General features: G+C 39.4%; 1 protein-coding gene across 1 annotated transcript in view; it reads left to right on the top strand.

Moving 5' to 3' along the window:
* Positions 1-20,552, top strand: part of LOC127569068 (plastin-2-like) — a 66,359-nt gene that overhangs the window by 9,463 nt on the left and 36,344 nt on the right. The window contains exons 2-4 of the mRNA XM_052013367.1: positions 7,905-7,948; positions 19,159-19,259; positions 20,112-20,269. Coding sequence (XP_051869327.1) covers positions 19,193-19,259; positions 20,112-20,269 — 225 coding nt within the window. The 5' untranslated portion in view covers positions 7,905-7,948; positions 19,159-19,192. The remainder of the gene's footprint in view (positions 1-7,904; positions 7,949-19,158; positions 19,260-20,111; positions 20,270-20,552) is intronic.

Raw genomic sequence — 20,552 nt, 5'->3', positions numbered from 1 at the left:
CAATAATTTTCCTGATTTCCTTTTTAACCTACTCTTGATTTATTCTTTTAGACTTTATGAAGTATTAACTCTTGGATTCTCATAAGCTTCCTTTTTGTATGCTTTACTATCCTCCCGATACACCTTGTCAACCACGAGGCTCTAGCTTTATCTTTGTGAGAGCACATTATCCAGAATCTCCTTTAGATCTTCCCATTGGTCTAATTAACCTTCAAGTAGCTGTTTCCAGTCCATTTCGTCTAACTGGGACCTAAATCTACCTTTGTCTTTTTACATTACTGTGCTAAATCTGATTACAATATCACAAAAAGTCCTCCTATATTGGTACTCCTATCTACTCAGCTTCATTTTTTCAAGCTACATCTCCAGTCTACATCTCGTCTGTTCACAATACTCACCGTATTTAGGTATTTACCAATTAGTACTGGCAGATTCACTTTTAAATCTATTTTTCAAACTTTGTTTGCATTGTCTCTCATTAATTTTCTGCCTTCCATTTTCAGATCTGTTTTGCTGTCTTCTGAATCTATGCTCTGCTTCCCATCACTTATTTAAACCCTCCCTAAAAGCACTAGCAAACCTATCTGAAAAAGGCATTGGTTCCAATCCTCCCGATGTGCAACCTGTAAGGCCTGTACAGATCCTTTCTTCCCCAGAACCAGCCCCAATGCCCCAGGAATCTAAAGCTCTCCAACATCTCTGCAGCCACATATTCATCTTCACTGCCCTCCAATTTTTATACAGGCCTTCCCTGGGCAATGAATGGGTTCCATTTTGTCCATAGGTCAGAAAATACACAAAAATCACTCGATATGATAACTGTATCTCCATAGTATTGTAATGAATGCCATCAAAAGCACATAAGACTGATAAAAAAGAACAATTACTAAAAGTGGAGAGAGAGAGGAACGAATGTATATACGTACATTGGACTTTTGAATTACATTATGGGAGCTCGTTCGTATGTAGGGGTGTCCATAAGTTGGCTATTCATAACCTGGGGACAGCCTGGCACCTGGCACCAGGTGTAATCCAGCAATTACCACTTTATGAGACCCTGTTTCTTAATCTCATTCTTAAGTCCTAAAATCCCTTTTTGTAATTACATTCTCCAGCTGCCTCTCTCCCCCTCCAGTATGTTCTGCAGCTCTTCACTGACATTCTTAACTCTGCCACCAGAGAGGCAACATATGATTCTGGAATCTCTTCTGTGACTGCAGAAATGTCCATCTGTTCCCCTAACTATAAAATCTCCCATAATTATTGCTTTCTTTATGTTTTCCCTTCCTCCCTGTATATCAGAGCTGCCCATTATGCTAAAGACCTGGTTCTGGCTGCATTTTCCAGGGGAACTCTCTCCCCCTTCTGTATTCAGAATTGAATACTAGTTAGAGAGTAAGATACCCTGAGAGGTTTTTTGGAATTACTTGCCTGCAATTATTTTTGTCCATATGGCAGATATCCATTCTCTCTCTGCCTGCAGCCTCAAGCTCTAGGGTAACCACATCCCGCAATGTGCTGTTCACAAACACTCAGTCTTGCCCATGGACTGTAGTGATGACATCTGTAGCTCAGACTCTTGGAGATTGAGCTCCTCAATGATAGTTCCTGCAGCTGTGTTTGTACAGGACACCGGAAGCATCTGGAGTTCCCACATCAAAGCTCATGTGCACCTCTACTTCCTCAGGAGGCTAAAGAAATTTGGCATGTCCCATTGACCCTCACCAACTTTTATTGACGCACCATAGAAAGCATCCTATCTGGATGCATCACAGCTTGGTATAGCAACTGCTCTGCCTGTGACTGCAAGAAACTGCAGAGAGCTGTGGACACAGCTTAGCACATCATGGAAACCAGCCTCTACTCTATGGACTCTGTCTATACTTCTCGCTGCCTCAGTAAAGCAGCCAGCATAATCAAAGACCCCACCCACCCTGGACATTCTCTCTTTTCCCCTCTCCCATTGGGCAGAAGATACAAAAGCCTGAAAGCATGTACCAACAGGCTCAAGGACCACTTTATCCCGCTGTTATAAGACTATTGAATGGTTCCCTAGTACGATAAGATGGACTCTTGACCTCACAATTTACCTCATTATGACCTTGCACCTTGTTGTCTACCTGCACTGCACTTTCTCTGTAACTTACGCTGTTACTCTGTTATTGTTTTACCATGTACTACCTCAATGCACTGTGTAATGAATTGATATTTATGAATGGTATGCAAGACAAGTTTTTCACTGTACCTCGGTATGTGTGACAATAATAAAGCAATTCAATTCCAATTCTACACAGGCTGTGCATTCCATGAGTCTGAAGTACCCTGTCATTGCCCTACATGTCAGATTAACTCAACTAACAGATAAAGGAAATACTTAAAATCTTATCACAATCAGTATATTGACTGGTTTGCTTATATTGAACTTCTTTAATTCCCCAGACTTTGTTTAAATCAAATGCTTGTTTAAACTCTCTGTGCCCCTATTTCTTGCACTCCTTTTACTTATTCCATTCCTTGTGCTCCTCTCAAACTTGCCCTTGTCTGTTACCAGCTCTCCTTTTAAACTCACCATTTTAAACTTGCTGTCATCCATCCCTGGCTCTACTTGCTAATATCAGGGCAGTAGATGTTGTCTACATGGATTTTAGTAAGGTATTTGACAAGGTCCCTCAAGGTAGGCTGATCCAGAAGATAAAGATGTGTGGGATCCATGGTGACTTGGTAGTTTGGATTCAGAACTGGCTTTCCCATAGAAAACAGAGGATAGTGGTGGAAGGATGTTGTTCTGGCTGGAGGTCTGTGACTAGTGGTGTTCCACAGCGATTGGTGCTGGGACCTCTGTTGTTTGTGATATATATGACTTGGATGAAAATGTAGGTGGGTGGGTTAGTAAGTTTGCAGATGACATAAAGATTGATAGAGTTGTGGACAGAGTCGAGGGCAGTCAAAGAATACAGCAGAATAAAAATTAGTTACAGATACGGGTGGAGAAATGGCAGATGGAGTTTAATTTGAGCAAGTGTGAGGTGTTGCACTTTGGGAGGTCAAATGTAGGGGAATTTGACCTCCCAAAGTACAACAGTTAATACAGTTATTGGCAGGACCCTTAACAGTATTGATGAATAGAGAGATCTTGGGGTCCAAGTCCATAGCTTCCTGAAAGTGGCCATGCAAGCAGGGTGGTAAAGAAGGCATATGGCATGCTTGCCTTCATTGGTTGGGAATTGAGTATAAGAGTAAGGGAGTCATTTTGCAGCTATCTACAACTTTGGTTAGGCAATGCTAGTGTGCAATTCTGGTCACCCCATTATGGAAAGGATGTGGAGGCTTTGGAAAAGGTGCAGAAGTTTACCAGGATGCTGCCTGGATTAGAGGGTATCGGCTGCAAGGAGAGCTTAGACAAACCCAGGTTGTTTTCTCTGGAGCATCAGAGGCTGAGAGGAGAACAGATAGAATTTTATAAATTTATGAGAAGCATAGATAAGGTAGACAGTCAGAATCTTTATTCCAGGGTAGAGATGTCAAGTACTGGAGGACATGCATCTGAGGCAAAGGGGGAAGGTTTAAAGGAGATGTACGTACAAGATTTTTACACAGAAAGTGGTAGGTGTCTAGAATGGGCTGCCATAGGTAGTGGTGGAAGCAGATATGATAGTGGCATTTAAGAGGCTGTTTGATAGACACATGAATATGCAGGGAATGAAGGAATAGAGATCATGTACAAGCAGAAGAGATTTAGTTTAATTCGGCTTCGTGTTTGGCGCAGACATCGTGGGCCGAAGGGCCTGTTCCTGTGCTGTACTGTTCTATGTTCTATCAGCTTCCAAATTCTGATGGAAGGTCATTTGATGTGAAATTTTAGAGAAACATCCATGTACGCTACCTGATCTGTTGAGGATTTCCAGAATTCTCTGTCTTTAGTTCTGTCTCTGGTTCCCAGTGTACTTTTAATTAGGGTGTTCCAATGAAATTGTGCTGTTTATTGTATTTATGAGTGTGTTCCATTAAATTATACAATGCTTTGTGATTGCTCAGATAACCTCTTATTTTTTTGTTTGGACTATGGACAAAGAGTCCAAAATCAGGAAAGAAGCAAAGATAATAGAGTAAAACAATGGTTTGTCTTTCTAAGGATCTTTTACATTAAATATTAGCCCTGACTAGCACAACAGTTTTCAGGATTACATTATTCTGTGTCAGATCTGAACTTAGTAACTTTAATGAAAAGGAATACTGTGGAATTTTCAAAGCCATTCAGGAATTAATCAGGGCAGAATTTGTTGCTTGAGAGTCTGTGTATGATAGACTTCGTGGCTAGTATTTTGTAGTGGTGAACAGGGAACACCCACAGTGAGGGACTGTTCATCTTCTGGTTGAGTGATTGAACTGTCGTCAGTTCAGCTTTTTAAACATGGCAAAGGAGTAACACTTCAGACACTGACCCACCAGCTGTGGCACCTGGACCCTGAAAACCTGCAGGTGCATTGTTACGTTTCTGGTCTTATAAATGGAGATCATGGGTTCAAATCCCATCATGACAATTTGATTTGAATTCAATGCAAGTAACCTTAAACATTTTGGACTGTAAAAACCCAGTGGGTACACAACTGCCGTTCAGGGACAAAAGCCTGTTGTTATATCCAGGGGCCTGGAGAGTTTAAACAAGCACTTAGTGTACACAGAGCTTTCTAAACATAGTGTCTGTACTCACTCGGGGTTTTACGTGACCCCAGTCTCGCACCAATGCAATTGCCATCTCAAGTCCCTAGCAGTTTTTGTGTATAGCTCCAAATTCCAGCATCTGCAGAATTTCTTGTGTCTCTGTCTTTGTTATAAAGGAGGTTGGCTTTGGGAAACCACTTTAACTATTATTTACCAATAAATTACCACTAAAATAGATATGAAAATGCTTTATCAGTGAATGATATAATATTTGGTGTACTGGCCAATGAACACCAGTCTTTTTGGCAAGCCCACATCGGCAGAATTGACAACTGGCGCTGTCCATAGCAGCATCAATGAAGGTCACCACTCTCATCTTTTAAGTTAAATGAAGCCGGAAGAGCCTGCAGGGAAAATAACTGGAATTAGCCACAGACATTTATTTTTAGATAGCAACAGACTGAGATGGAGATCATAAAATTAATTAATGTATGTGTTTTTGCCACTTTGCTATGACAACGAGCATGTTCATTGTCCATGAAGCCCACAGTTAAAGTGTTCCTGGACTGAGAGTATTAAGTCACATCCTGGAGGGATTACAGCAGCACTTCGCTTCACCTTGCTGCAGCCACTTCTGGCTTTTGGAGAGGAACAGCTGCCTCTGTCCTGAATGTCATTGAATGCTGCATTGCTGCCTCAGGCCCATCCTGCTAAAGGGCATCTCAACACAGAACAGTGGGCACCACAGAATTTTCAGCATCTCTCCCTGTCATATTACACGAGCATAATGAAGGGTTCAATGTCTGCATCATGGGAGTTTGTCCTATAATCATATAATTGTGATCGTGTGTGCAGGCTGCTGAGTTGAGATGTCATTGATACTCATCTTGTCTGACATACCCATTGTCAGAGTGATCAACAAGCAGGTGGTGGGAATGTGGAGCTGAGAGCCACGATCATATTAAATGGCAGAGCAGACTCAAAAGGTCAAGTTGCTTAATACTGCTCCTAATTCGTATGTTTACAAGCAAGTCACTGTAAACGAATCATTGAAGGTAAGTGTACCTCCGTGGAGGCTGATACTTGATATGACTGGATTCTTAGATCCTTATTGACATTGATCTTAAGGTGAATCAAAGAGAAAATATATAATTTAAACTGAAGAGTGAAGAACATCTGGAAGGAGATGGAGGAAATGGAAGTCGACAATGCTTTTGAAATGATCTTAGATATATTAGCAAGCAAAGCCATTTTCACCCAGAGATAAGAGGACATTAAGGCAGAAGATAATGAGACAATGGGAGCTCACTTACAGATTTCATCTCCCAGTCCCCATCCGCACTCCACACTATGTTTTTCCACCAAGTCAGGAGTAACATGATATGCTCTTCATTCGCTGGATGTGTGCAGTCCCAATGACACTTATGAAACCTAATATCCTATAGCTAAAGCCATCTTTCTAACCAGCACCCCATTTACTCCCTGATACATGTTAGCTGTGGCATATGGATAATACTACTTGTACTTCTTCATTTAGCTCTATTAATCTTATCACTTCCACCGCGGACTTACCAAGGCAACACATGCTTGGAAACGCACTGAGTACTGCTCCATTTTGACTTGGAAATATATTACTGTTCCTTCATTTCCTGCCTGGTCAGACCTCCTAACAACACTGAGAGCATTTTCACACATGGATCTCTACAAGGAGGATTCCCGCCATCATCTTTCCCATTAAAAATAGATAATAAATACCATCTTTGCCAGGAATACCCACAGCTTAAAAATGAATTCCGATCCTTGGAATGCCATTTTGTTATAAAGGAGCAATACCCAAAAAGTGGAGGGTCCCGATGAAGGGTCGCAGCCCGAAACGTCAACAGTTTATTTCCCTCCATGGATGCTGCCTGACCTGCTGAGTTCCTCCAGCAGTTTTTGTGTATTGCTCCAAATTCTAGCATCTGCAGAATTTCTTGTGTCTGTCTTTGTTATAAAGGAGGTTGGCTTTGGGAAACCACTTTAACTATTATTTACCAATAAATTACCACTAAAATAGATATGAAAACGCTTTATCAGTGAACAATATATTTGCATAGCATGGGTCAGAGTTTGGGTTGCCATGGGAGATCATGACCATATATTGGGGAAAGGCTTGGAGCAAATCAAGAAGGCAGCTCACCATCACCTTCTTAAGAGCAATTAGGGACGTGCAATTAAATGCTGGCTCAGCCTGCGAAGCCCACATCCCCTGAATAAAACAAAACTTTCATTGTACTGTAACATTGTAAAGTGAGTGAACCTCAGCACATGTCCTACCAGCAATTCCATAATAATGCAGAACATTTGTTGCTGAAATAACACACATTTCTCAATCTCCCATGTTGTTGCACATGGGAGTCAAGACCCAGTATCCCAGTATACTCTTTGGGTAAGGTGGTGCTTGGGGTAAGGATCAATCATGCAGGTGTAGTTCAGACTCCATTTTAAATTCATACATTCTGCCTTTGTTTTTATATTGTTGTTAAAATTTCTTGGTTCACAGTTCTAGATCAAAATTACTCATGCAAGCTTATTGCACTGCAATCATTCTAGTTGCCCCCATTGATAGCAATGTGTCAACATCACATAGGCAGTTTACAACACAAATGTGGACATTATAAAGGGAGCATCTAACAATAAAAATGAACATTTTTTAATGATTAGGATTCTAACTGCAAGTGATCTCATCGTCATCATATTTTGTTGTATAGTATGTGGTTTGAATTCGCATGTTTCACAGTCATTAAAAATTGCAGTCAGTTTTTAAGCAAGAGATAGATATAGGCCTTAACCAGTAAATAATAAATGATCCAAGGATTAATGTAGCAATCACTTTTTCTTTTGGACCAGTTATCTATTTGGCTTTGGCAATGTGATAGGTCCCAATCACTGGGGCAAAGGATTTCTTTTTTCCCTTGTAAATGAACAAAAAGGACCTTACTCGGGATGCCTTGATTCTGAGTACCGAGGAAGTGGTTAGACTGCATAACATAAAGCCTTTCTGGAGAATGGTAAGCAGGTAGGATGATCAACACGGACGGTGAGTGCGTTCATGCGATAACAGTTTCTGCTATGCATTGCTATTGCCTTATAAAGACACATCTTGCACTCTTTGTATTACATGTGACTTACTACCACAAAACGCACTTCCTTCCTCTTATTGCAACTGTTTAACATTCTCTGTACGTGTTCTCTTCTTCCAGGAGAAAGACAGTTGCAGAGTAAAAGCAAAGCTTACTTCACCAAGGTAAAGATTTTTTTCAATGCAAAGGAACCAAATTAGAGCTTTGGCTTGCTGTGCTGAAATTAATCTTTAGACATGTTGAACACAGTCAGTGCTATAAGCATGTGATTTTTTTTAATCAAAAGTAGAGGAAGCTTGTGGTTAGCTTGTGTACCAGGCAGGCGTTTTGATTGTGAGTACATAATTGGTCAACTTTTTAATGCGACTTTATTAAATGTTTGGAGAGGAATCAATGAGCATTTCAAAATGTCTTATCTATTGATCAGGTTCCTCTTTTTGCTATAAGGGTTGGCATGGTCATGTAAACAATGCATCTTTTGCTAATAGCTGATAACTTGGCACCTCTTTGGGTTACAGGATTCAATGTGCGTTCTGTTTCTGCAACAGCTTTTTGCTCTTGCCATTCTTATTAAATTTAAAATTTGGCAGTTCTGATTCAGGCGAAGTTAGGATTTATATTTTAAAGGTGCTTTCTTACGTTCATTTTAGGCCCAGTCTGCCTAATGGATAGGGAACCTTAACATGTTGAATCGCATGTCAGTGGAACTCCATTGTACAGAACCCTAAGCAATTTAGCTGCAGGATGTGGAGGCCAATGATTTTTTTTTAAAATACGTAATTTTAGTTCTTCAACATGCAGGTGTAGCAAGTAATTAAGAGAGCAAATGGAAAGACAGTCTTGCTGCATCGTACAGCGTGCTGGTGAGACCACACCTAGAGGACTCCATATTTATAGAGGAACGTACTTTCATTGGAGGCAGTTTAGAGGAGGTTCACTAGGTTGATTCCCAGGAAGAAAAGGTTGTTTTATGAGGAATGTTGAAGTAGGTTGGGCTTGTCCTCATTGGAGGTTGGAAGAATGAGAGGCAATCAGTGGAATGCAAGATTCTGAGGGAGATTCTTATGGTGGATGTGGAGAGGACATTTCCACTACTTAGGACAATCTAAAATAACAGCGATCTAGTTTCTGAATAAAGTGGTTGCTGATTTAAGATGGGAATGAAAAGGAATTTCTCCTCTCGGAGTGCTGTGAGTCTTTGGAATTTTCTACTCCAAAACTGTGGAGACTGAATCATTGAATACATCCAAGGCTGTGACAGATTTTTGGTTTACAAGTGGAATTAAAGATTCTGCACTAACCTGGGGAAAAATTAAGCCAAGACCATGATCGGATCAGCTAAGATCTCATTTAACAGCAGAAAAGATATGAGGGCCTGAATGACTTCTGCCTGCTCCTGTTTGTTATGTTTGTATGTCCTTCTTTGAAAGGTTGGATATAAGAAAGCATACAAGTTATGTCTTTAATTTGTGCTGAGATATATTAATACAACGTCAAGTTTATGCCAAGAAACTGCTGTTATACACAGTATGCATAATTTATTCTTAGACGTGTCTGTAGGTTGGAGTATTTGAACTCAATAAATTAATCTTGCTCCAAATTTTTAGGATTTACTTAGAAATCTCAGTTTGATCCAGTTTGGGTTTTTTTTCAAGGAATTACCCTATTTTTAATCTAATTCGTAACTTGGAATGCCACAGAAACTCCAAAATTTGCTTCCTACACATGTCAAGTCAAACAAGGTACTTTTTTTGAACGCCCATATTCAACGTTCATTAGGATGACAGTGCATCTAATCGAGAACTGTTCAAACAAACGGAAGTGATGTACTAGGAGAAATTGTGAAACTGAATATTAAGGAACTAAAAGTTACATGTTGTGAAAACGTGGCACATTCTGTAAATGTCTTCAGTTTCTGAGGAAAACTTTGCAGAAATGTTACTGGGATTGAGAACTTTACCTTCCAGTTTTGATTTTCCAACCCAATAATTCATATTCATGGTTCACAGATGAATGGATGCTGGCCCAACATGGCTAGCTGCTGATTCCCACAGTTATAAACGGAGTGGTTCATCAAAACTACTTAGATGGCAAATACTGCAATGAATATCTATTAAAAAAAACTCAATCTGATGAAAATGTACTTTAAGATGGAAATATGGATTACATGTGGAAAGAGCATTTTGAGGGCCATTGTCTTGTTTCCCCTTTGAAATGAATGCATTTTTATTCATGTCTGCTACACAGCTGATGAGACAGGGCTTTGTAATCAAAGGCTGAGGAATAGGCTATCAGTAGATAGTGATATGTGCAGTATGAAGGGCTATGGGTGACAGGTTCTCCTTAGTCCCCATGCTTCTGATGTCTCTTCCATCATCATGTTGGTATAAACTTGCATCCTCCATCTTCCAGTGACATTGTGCAACAATAGACTGCCACTAATGCCTTTGTATCTTGTGCCTCTGTCATTGGCAAAGCCTTAAAAGTGCCTCCAATGGAGGATGGATTTCAGTGGATAGGTAGCTAGGAATTAAAGGGAAAGTTGAATGGATGCATGATGTTGGAGATGTAGTTTATGAGGCGATGGTACTTAATGTTTTTTGAAGGAGTGAAGGTGAATGAAGGGCTGAATTGAAATAGGGTGGGTGATGGAGTTTGCGGTGAAGATACATTTGGAGTTGTTCTTGCTACCCAGGATGATCTTGGTGGAAGGGGGCAGTACATCAAGGTGGTCCTTCCAATCCAATGATTCATATAGGTTAAAACAGAAGATGCTGGAAATACTCAGCAGGTCAGGTCTGTGGGAAGAGAAACAGAGTTAACATTTCAGGTTGAAGACAATTCGTCAGAACACCGATGCAGCCTGATCTGCTGAGCTTTTCCAGCATTTTCTGTCGTTTTTTTTGGATTTCCATCAGCTGCAGGTTTTTGCTTTTCATCGTTAGAACATCACCTGTTTTACCTTACAGAGCAATTGAGACAAGATTAGTCTGAGGTAAATGTCAGTAAACATTTTGATTTAGAGGAAGATGCTCAGCTGCAGGAACATTTAAAGGCAGAAGTAATAGTTTTGAACAGTCTAGGAAAGACACAAGGTCTGAATGGCTTCCTGCACTGTTTTAACTTCCAGAGCAGTAGTTACAATTTGTGTCTTGGAAGCAGAGTAACATAAATGGTATTTATAGGACAATACACTAAATATTGATTTTTGATTTTTAAAGTTAGAAAGGATGTTGGACTGATAACATGAAATTCCAGATTTCTTAGTTAATCTTTCATTTGGCACTGCAAATGATAGTGAAATCTACAAAGATGCTAAATTTCAAGTTTGCATTATTTAAAGCCCCAAACTCTTTCTGAATTAGTTCCAGGTTGATGAAAAACAGTCAGAAGTAGTGTTCTGGATGTTTGTATCATTAAAAGGCTGGTAGGTAGTAATGATGACTATGAAACCATTGGATTTCATGTTACCATTCCAACAAGGGGCAGATATTGTTAACCAAATCCTTTATAACTTTAAATCAGAGGTTCAATATTTAGCATATTGTCCTATTTGCTTCTAGGACACAAAGTCATAACTACTGCTTTGAAAGTTAAGATAGTGCAGGAAGCCATTCAGAACTTGTGGCTTTCCTAGGACAGTTCAAAACTAATACTGCTGACTTGACATGTTCCTGCAACTCTGCATCTTCCTCTAATTCAAAATGTTTACCTACATTTACCTCAGACTAATCTTGTCTCAATTGCTTTGTAAGGTAGAATAGGTGATATTCTAACATCAAAAATCAAAAAAACTGCAGATGACTATATTGGCGCCAGAAGCGTGGTGACACTTGCGGGCTGCTCCCAGCACATTCTCAGACTGTGTTGATTGTTAAGGCAAAAAGACACATTTAACTGTGTGTTTCAATGTACATGTGACTAATAAATAAATATTAAAATATTAAATCCAGGTAAAAAAGAAATCTTGAATATGCTGGAAAAGCTCAGCAGATCAGACAGCATCTTGGGGGGGGGAAGCGTAGTTTATATTTCTTGTCCCAGATTAGTTACATCAGTTAGAACTTGCTTCTAGCCTCTTAGATCTTACTTCAGAAAATGTCTGACTTTATATCAGGATGCAAGATTCTGAAGGGTGATAAATATTAGAACACATTCTGGAATTCATTCAGTGATATGCTGTAAATGGCATGATGCAACTCAAATTGTAACCTCTTTTTGTCATTTCCTGTTGCTGGTTTGCCTTGAGCACTGAATTGAGGGCACACATTTGTTACTCATCATGGCAAGATTTAAGTCAGTGAATGACACTCAGCTCAAGTGAGGTCAAACTTTAGATCTGCTTCCTAAGTAGTTTTTTTACAAAAAAAGTACACTGGAAACTAACTGCCTGATGTTGGAGGTAAAACAACCCATGTAACATTCAACAGTGGGGCAGATTTATTTTTAAACCTGAAGCATACCTGGGACTGTAGTGGGACATGTGTAAATAATTGCCAACTTACCACTGGAAGTCAGCCAAAGTAACAGAACATTTTATTTCACCATTGCTCCAACTGGAAATGGGTACTGCAATATTCATTTAGAAAAACTTGCATTTGTGCAGTGATTTTATAAGCTCAGCACACACCCAGCCACTGTTTTAAAGGAGGAATTGAGGTCAGCTAACTTTGTAGTTTTTGCTGTCAGTCCATGCTGTTACCCCTAATTCCTGAACCTGATCCCAATTCCGTAGGGTGCATCTTTGGCATTGTGAATTTTGCCCAGGAAGGCTCTCTTTATGTCATTTCTTTGACATTGTGGAGAGTCATAGAGACACAGAGTCAGAGTGACATACAGCAAGGAAGCAGGCCCTTTGGCCTGCCAAGTCTATGCCGACCATCAGCCACCCATTTATACCAATCCTATGCTAATCTCATTTTTAAAAAATTCTCTCCACATGCCCTTCAACTCCCATCACAGATTCTATCACTCATCTACACTCCAGGGGCAACTTACAGCAGTCAACTAATCTACCAATCTGCATGTTGTTGGGATGTGGGAGGAAACCAGAGAATCTGGGGGAAACCCACACAGTCACAGGGAGAGCACCACACGGACAGCACTGGAGGTCAGGATTGAACCTGGGTCTCTGGTGCTCTGAGGCAGCAGCTCTACCAGCTGCGCCACTGTGTCACCCTGGACCTGCTGCCCTGGAAGTGTCCTGGACTTTCATATCTGCTGCTGTGCTGACCTTGCCCTCTTTCAACAGTCTTAATCTTTTTTGCTCTCCTCCTTAAGGTGCTTCTGCACGTGGGCCCACTGTGCATTTCCTGCACTCCCTGGTGCTGAGCTCCCTCTTAAGTAATTTCCTTGCTTTTTGTAATGAGGAAAACCACAGGCCTGTCACTGACATCATCTCACGGACCACAAGCCAATGCGTTCAAGCAGAAAAATTAACTCTGGAATTTTGTTCACTGGTCTTCTTAGTCTTTAAAAATCTGAACCCATGAATGGCAGTCTTTCTAGAGTGCCCATGATAATATATATTTCTCTTTATTAATGACTTTGAGAAACTTGCAAAGACATTGTTTGTACATTTTGGTAATGCTCCATTTTAGTCATATGTAGCTTAGCTGAATCACAAGCTTGTGGGTGCAAATCCCAGTCCAGAGATTTGGGCTAAAGTTTGGGTGGCCAATCCAGAGAAGGACTGAAGCAATGCTGCACTCAGAAGTCCTGAGATCAGAAGTCAGATCAAGTGTTAAATTGAGGTCTTGTCTGCTCTCTCAGTCAGATGTAAAAGATCCCCAATAACAATTTAAAGAAAAAAGAGAGTTAACCGATATTTATCACTTAAGCAACCTCACTAGAAAATAACCTGGTTGTTGATTTATTCGATTTATTTATTTGTTGATTTATTGTGTGATTCTTGCTTTGATGTGTACAAATTGGCTGCTTTATTTTGTTGTTACATCTCAAAAGGTGCCCCCTTGAGTGTTTTGCAACACTTTGACATTGTGAAAATCCCCAAATTATTGCAAATTCTTTCTGTACTGGTTCTTTATCTTTGTTCAAAGCCTATGTTTTTTTTTAATGAAAATGAATTATTCAGTTATTTGAACTGAGCAACTTAGAATAAAGCAGCACAAGGGTAGAATGGTTTATATAAGGAAAACTTAATTTGAGGAGTGACTTCAATTAAATTGCTTAGCATTGACAGCAGAGGATTGTGTGACCTACATTGTTCTAGGAAGAATACAACCAGGGACCATTCATTCTGCAAGTATGATGGAGCTTTAATGTTTTCTGCTTGTTAATTTGTGTTAATCTCAAAAGGAATCTTTGCATTCACAAGATTGCTGGGTTTTTTACACTTTAGGAGATATAATTGAGTTTATAGATCTGATAATATATTTGAATTTGTATTTTTCGCAGTGGAACATACTTTGTAAAATTACCCATTTTCTTTTTAGTAATCCACAGAATTTGTCAGGGGACAGGTTGCTTGAATAACTGTTGGCATCAGCCTCTTTACTAGAGCAGAGGACAGCACAAGAGCTGTCAAGTTAATCTTGCACTTGGGATCAATGCTGCTCAGAATCACAATAAAATGTGAAGAAAATATTAATTAAGTATTTGTTTAGGGAAAAGCTTGGCATGGATCTTGATGAAGCTGATTGGTCTGCTTTCCCAGTAACATGCCCAATCCCTTGCCAGGTAGGAGATGGAATTTCCATGTGGGACGTGGCTTCACGCAGAACCAACATGGCTCCCTGCACAGCACTGTCCTAATGCCCCTTACCAGGAGCTGCTGAATTTCTGACCCCATGTCTTTAACAAGTAAACAAAAGAGAGTAGCAGCGAAATGAAAGTCAAACTTAGAATTTAAAAAAAATACTTAATTTATGGTTTTCACTGGTACAACAATGTTGTAGAAAATCAGCCTGGTATCCAGTCCATGTCCATGGAATATGAGGACTACATTTATATAGCACCTTTCATGTGCTTTGAATTTTTTTTAGGTAAACTTAAGGGGCAATTTTTATCTTTAAAATTAAATCTGTAGATCTCACCCCAAATAAATTTATTACTAGATATAACTTGTTTGTCCGGAAACTAAAGTATTTTCACTACAAGTCACCTATTACAGTTTGGGAATGAAGCTTAGATCCCTGCATAATGATGAGTGGAGCCAGAACTATATTCTCAATGGGAGCTCATGAAATATTTTCAAAAATGTAATTTGTCACACAATGGGAATTCTGCTTAAAGATTATAAAAGAATGTTCTTGAAAAGAGATTCGTATTGAAAATCGACTTTGCTATTGCTAAGTTTTCTTTTGTTTCAAAATTCCAGGAAGTAAAGCTGTCTCACCTTTTATCAATAAAAAATGAAAAAAATACTTACTGTTTGTTTGATCCACCACCAGAGTTGCTAACCTTAATAAACTACAGCATAAATTTAATAGAAGTATAAAGCTGGCTGCATCAATAATTGGAAATGTGGGTCCAGATCAAACTGCATTGAAGTCTTTATATAGCACTAGTGAGTGATCCATTTAAAGTTCATTTCACCACCAGATTTCACAGGATTATCTTATTTGCAGTACAGTAACTGAACTGTGAAACAGTTTTAAAGTTCAGTTTTCAGGAATTACTGCAAGTTGTGGAAGTGGCTTTGTTTTTGGAAGCAAAGAGGGAGTCACTTTCAAAATTATTTGCAGATGATTGCCTTGTGACATTTTCCGAAACACACTGATTATTTGTGTGGCATGTACAGAGTGAATCAACTACAGGAAACACAAGTGACTGCAGATGCTGGAATATAAAGCAAAAAGTAAACTGTGGAAGAACTCAGAACAGCATCTGTGGAGGCAAAGGGATGGTTGGTCTTTTGGGTCAAGACCCTGCATCAGAACTGAGAGTGTGAAGGGAAGATAACCAGTATATAGAAGCAAGAGGGAGGAGGTGAGACAGATGGTGGTAGGCAATAGGTGAAGCCAGATTGAGTGGGGGGTAAGGGGACAATGGGCAGATGGATCTAGGTGGGGGAGGAGAAGTCTTGAGCAGAGGATGGTTGGTGATAGGTGAAACCAGATAAGGGAGGGATGGTGGCCAGATGGAACCAGGTGGGGGAGGGTGATGTCTAGGTAACGGGGGGGGGGGGGGGGGTGAGGAGGCGAACAATGGAAGAGACACCCTGAGTGGACTGGTGGGAGTGGGAGAGGAACACAGGGGGTGTGGGTAATCTGAAACTGGATAATTCAGCATTCATCCCATTCGGCTGGAGGCTAAATGAGTGGGGTGCTGTTGTTTTAGTTTGTGTTTGGCCTCACTGAGGCAATGGAGAAGGTCAAGGACAGATAGGTGTGTGTGGGAGTGGGAAGGGGAGCTGAAATGACATAAGGAAGCTCAGGGTGGCTATTGAGGACAGAGCGCAAGTGCTCTGCAAAAAATAGTGAATCAAGATTGTGTTGTGTTTCGGTGGTGGAATTAGAGAGTTGTTCTGAATTGTGTGGATTTACTTCAATTCCCATTTTAAAACAAAGCATTCCATGAGTTAATTTTTAATATGTATTTTCACTGTAAATAACTACGCCTGGGTTTATAATGGAAATTGCCAATATAAGCTTGTCACAATGTAATTGGACCTTCTTGTATATGGTGACTCTACAGAGTTTCCATTGGGAAATTTTTATTACAAATGTGAACAGAATTTAAGTGGAAATAGCTAACAACAGTAGGAGTAACTAATTATAGATTGTGGTTTGCCTTTTTAAATTAGGTTGTGGGCACTAAGGATTGTTAATACGTGACATTATATTGTTCTGCATGCTCTAAAATGCAGGCAGTTATTTTCCATTAGCACCTAATGGCATTGAAGTTGAAACATTGAAGCATCACGATTAGTGTATTTCAGAAAATGTCACAAAGAAACCATCTGGGAATAATTCTGAAAGTGAAATGACTTTTTCTTTGCTTCCAAAAATGAAGCCTCTTCCACAACTTGCAGCAGGTCCTAAACATACGTTTTAATTATATGCTGCAATACTTCCGTAGAACTTGAATTTTGAACATACTTCAGTAATTCTCATAAGAAAGTTTAAAAAAGCCACAAGCCACCTTAAAGCGTTTTGTGGAGATTCTTAATATAGAACCTGAGACAGAAACATAGCATCTTGTTATGCACCTCTGCCTTTGTAATAGAGCAGGTTTGATTTCTACCTTCCCTGAGTCAAAGTGTTTCTATCTAACCAATAGGAAAAAAAATGTCTCTACCAAGAACTTGTTTGCAAATTATAGATCGGAGCAGTCCTGCAGTTTGGAAATAGTACGTCTAAGTGTTTTGTGGTTGGTGGTGGTGTTCCCATTAATCTGGAAAATGTGCTGCATTTTTCCTCATCCACTAAACACCATGTGCTTATCACTTGAAAATATGATGACATTTCACTAAGTTTGTAGCATTCCAGTAACTTGATTTAGGACATACAGTTTCAACTGCACCTGAATTCACTAAATATGGGTTCATTTATGGTGCCACTGGAACAAGTACTTTACTTGAGCTCCTATAGACTAATGAATTCTTTTTTCCTTTCTATTACAATTATTGGTAATATTTCAAGGATAATTCATTAAATTCCTTGGAAATAAAGTAATGGTTTTACTGCAATTTATTCTCCTTTGAATTTATTCTCGGCCTATGGACCCCAGCAGCAAGGTCAGCATTACCTTCAAAAGTAGTGTTGGACCTTACATTGACTTTATTGGTTCAAGATGATTGAAGGTTCTCTCATAAATGTGTACACAATTCTGACACAGCAATGATGAAGAGGTGGTAATGGATATCCAAGTCAAGACTATGCTTGATTTTGAGAACTGGAAGGTAAACCTATCCTCTTTCCTTCTAGCTGATAGAGATTGTGGGTTTTCTAGGTTCTTTTGGAGGTTTGGCAAGTTACTATAGTGGAATTTGTAGCTGATACACAGTCCAACTGTCGTGTGACAGTGCTGAAGGAATGAATGTTTAGTTTGGAAGATTGGATGCCAATCAAACTGTTTGGAATGGTGTTTAGTAGTTACTGGATACCAGTGCAGCTCACTCTCAACCTCCTCTAAAATTCGGGTTTTATATTCATGTTTTAGATAGAATATAATAATAATTTGACAAATTAAGGCTCAACATGCAAACAGAAGTCCATCTGATTCAGGTGTAAAGGTACACTTACAGTCAAATTCTCAGGTGGGTGGGTGCAATAATACCTCACCAGAGCCCTTTGCAATGGATGTACGGGTAGGTTATGCTATTTACAGATACTAAATGTACCTGGAGTGGGAATGGGCATGGGAAGGCATGTAAACAAAAAGTTTCACATTTGAGGAATTGAGAAAAGGGAGAGAGACTGTAGCAGAGGGGTGTAATTTTGGATACTTGCTGTTCCAAGATTCAAATAGTGTCTCAATTTTTTTCCTTAAATTCTGTGCAATTGATATTATTTGTGTCAACAATTTAAGATGCAGAGAACACTTTTCAAAATGGATACTAAAGAAGATCTATTCAGTAATTTGGATTAGTTTCCCATTTAGTAAAGGGTATTAATGTAAAAACTAAAACTGATGTATATACCTGCAGGACAGCAGACAGCAGTTACAACAGACAAGAACCTTGGATGCCACTGTTTCTGTGGTCTAGCCAATGGAATATGAATCCTAATTACATAATTCTGGCTCACTGGGTCATGGGTTCAAATTCCACTTTTGAAGTTTATGGTGCTGCTTCAGGAGTAGTGAGGAGGAAGTTGTGCATTGTTGGAGATGCTATTTTGCAGGAGTAAAGCTGATGCCACATGCAGGTGGATGGAACAGATTCTGTGGTTCAAAGGAAAACATCAGAGTCGTCTTGATATCTTGGCCAATATTTATCTCTTGACTAACATCAGCAGGAAGAGGTTAACTCATCATTTATTTTGCTGCTGTTTCTGCATAACCAATTGATTATTGATGCTCTGTGGCAATAAAAATGCAAAAACTTGCTAAACAAATAGATTTTATTTTGACTCCTATTTCCACTTTAGGTTTTTCTTGCTCCAACTATTATCACAGCATGTTTTGTTTGGAGAATTCAAACCATAGGACAGCAAGAGAAGATTGTAAGGTTATGATTCAAGAATTAAAGTAGGAGAGCTTACAATAAAAAAAGGGTGATAAATGGTTAACTCTGTTTCTCCTTTTACAGTTGCTGCTTGACTTGCTGAGCACTTGCAATATTTCTTTTTGTTAAATAAGTAAAAATAAATTTTCTTTCTTGGGTAGAAATGAAAGTTGTTGAGAGAAATTACTCTTTTTGACTGGTAATATGCATATAATAAACCAAATATTATATATCTGGTTTCAGGTTAGCTTGCTTTCATCAGAGATATTAGAAGATCATGGCAGAAATACCACAGATCTCTGAAGAAGAACTGCAAGAACTTAGAGATGTATTTTCAAAAATTGGTGAGTATCTTAGTTACATGATTCCAGCCATATTAAACCAGGAAGGACAATTGATTCTGCCTGGCTACAATGGAGGAACGTAAAACTAGTGTCTCATTTGAAGGTGCAATCACCAAACTCTGATCTTGTTAAAATACCTTCAGCTAGCTGAAGGTCCAGCTGCTCCATGCCCCGTGAATAATTCTGTGTTGGTGACTCATAAGACTTAAGAAGATGCTGTGGCGGAAACAGCTGGAAGTCACTCCCAGTTGAATAAATTCCAGATCATGTGCACAAAGGGTACCTTTTTTCTCAAGCATGGGACAAATTACTCATCATGCATCAGTTCAAGTTGTTCAATCATGGTTTTAGTCCACTAACACTTGATTGTTTCTGGACAAACACTTCAAAAAATGGTGAAAATTTTGTCACTTTTACTCAATGCAGTTAGTTTAAATGGCTGGGTAACAAAGTGCTAAGCTCCAGATGGAAATCAGTATAAAGAGACCAGAATTTGTTGCTGGCATTGTTGTTTTATTCCCCACAGTAGACACTAAGCTCTGTCACTGTGACGATCTCTGGTGGTGACTGTATGCTCTTCTTGCTGCAGAATGCTAAAGTGGGTTTTCCCAGGAAACTCCATTGTACCACACTCTTTCTTGAAGGAAGTGGGAGGTCAGCAGTGAGATGTCAGGGTGGGCAAGCTGCACCAGAGATATTTACACAGAAATATCTATAGGTAGTACAATACATGCCCGTGAACAGTGCTGGAGTTCACCACACCCTCAAAACTGGCCACATCCCTCATGTTGAATGAATGTCTGTGATGTTATGATTTTAAAGGCTTTAATTGAACCTCATTTTGTTTTTCAGACATTGACGGCTCTGGATACGTTGATAGCAGTGAACTCCAAAATCTATTTAAAGAAGCCAATCGACCAATACCAGGCTTCAAAATCCGTGAAATGATAGAACATTTAACAGAATCTGGAAATCCAAAAGACCAAATCAGTTTTGAAGACTTTATTGAGGTAGGTTTCTTTTGTGCCCTTCGGGTTTATTTTTGTTGAGGGGGCCAACATTTGAATATTATTGTTTAACCTCAGCATTGCTGAAGGAACATTGAGAAAGATAGGAAAAACTTGGGGATCCCTTTCCATAAGGTACTTTAGGTGTTCTCACGTAACATGCCAGCTGATTGGAACACAATAAAGTCTTGCAAACAGTAACAGAGTAACTAATCAGTTTATTTTAAATATAAGATTTCTTTATTAGTCACATGTACATCGAAACACACAGTGAAATGCATCTTTT

The sequence above is a fragment of the Pristis pectinata genome, chromosome 4 (assembly GCF_009764475.1).
Source record: "Pristis pectinata isolate sPriPec2 chromosome 4, sPriPec2.1.pri, whole genome shotgun sequence".
NCBI lineage: Eukaryota > Metazoa > Chordata > Chondrichthyes > Rhinopristiformes > Pristidae > Pristis > Pristis pectinata.
This window is presented reverse-complemented; position numbering and strand designations above follow the sequence as displayed.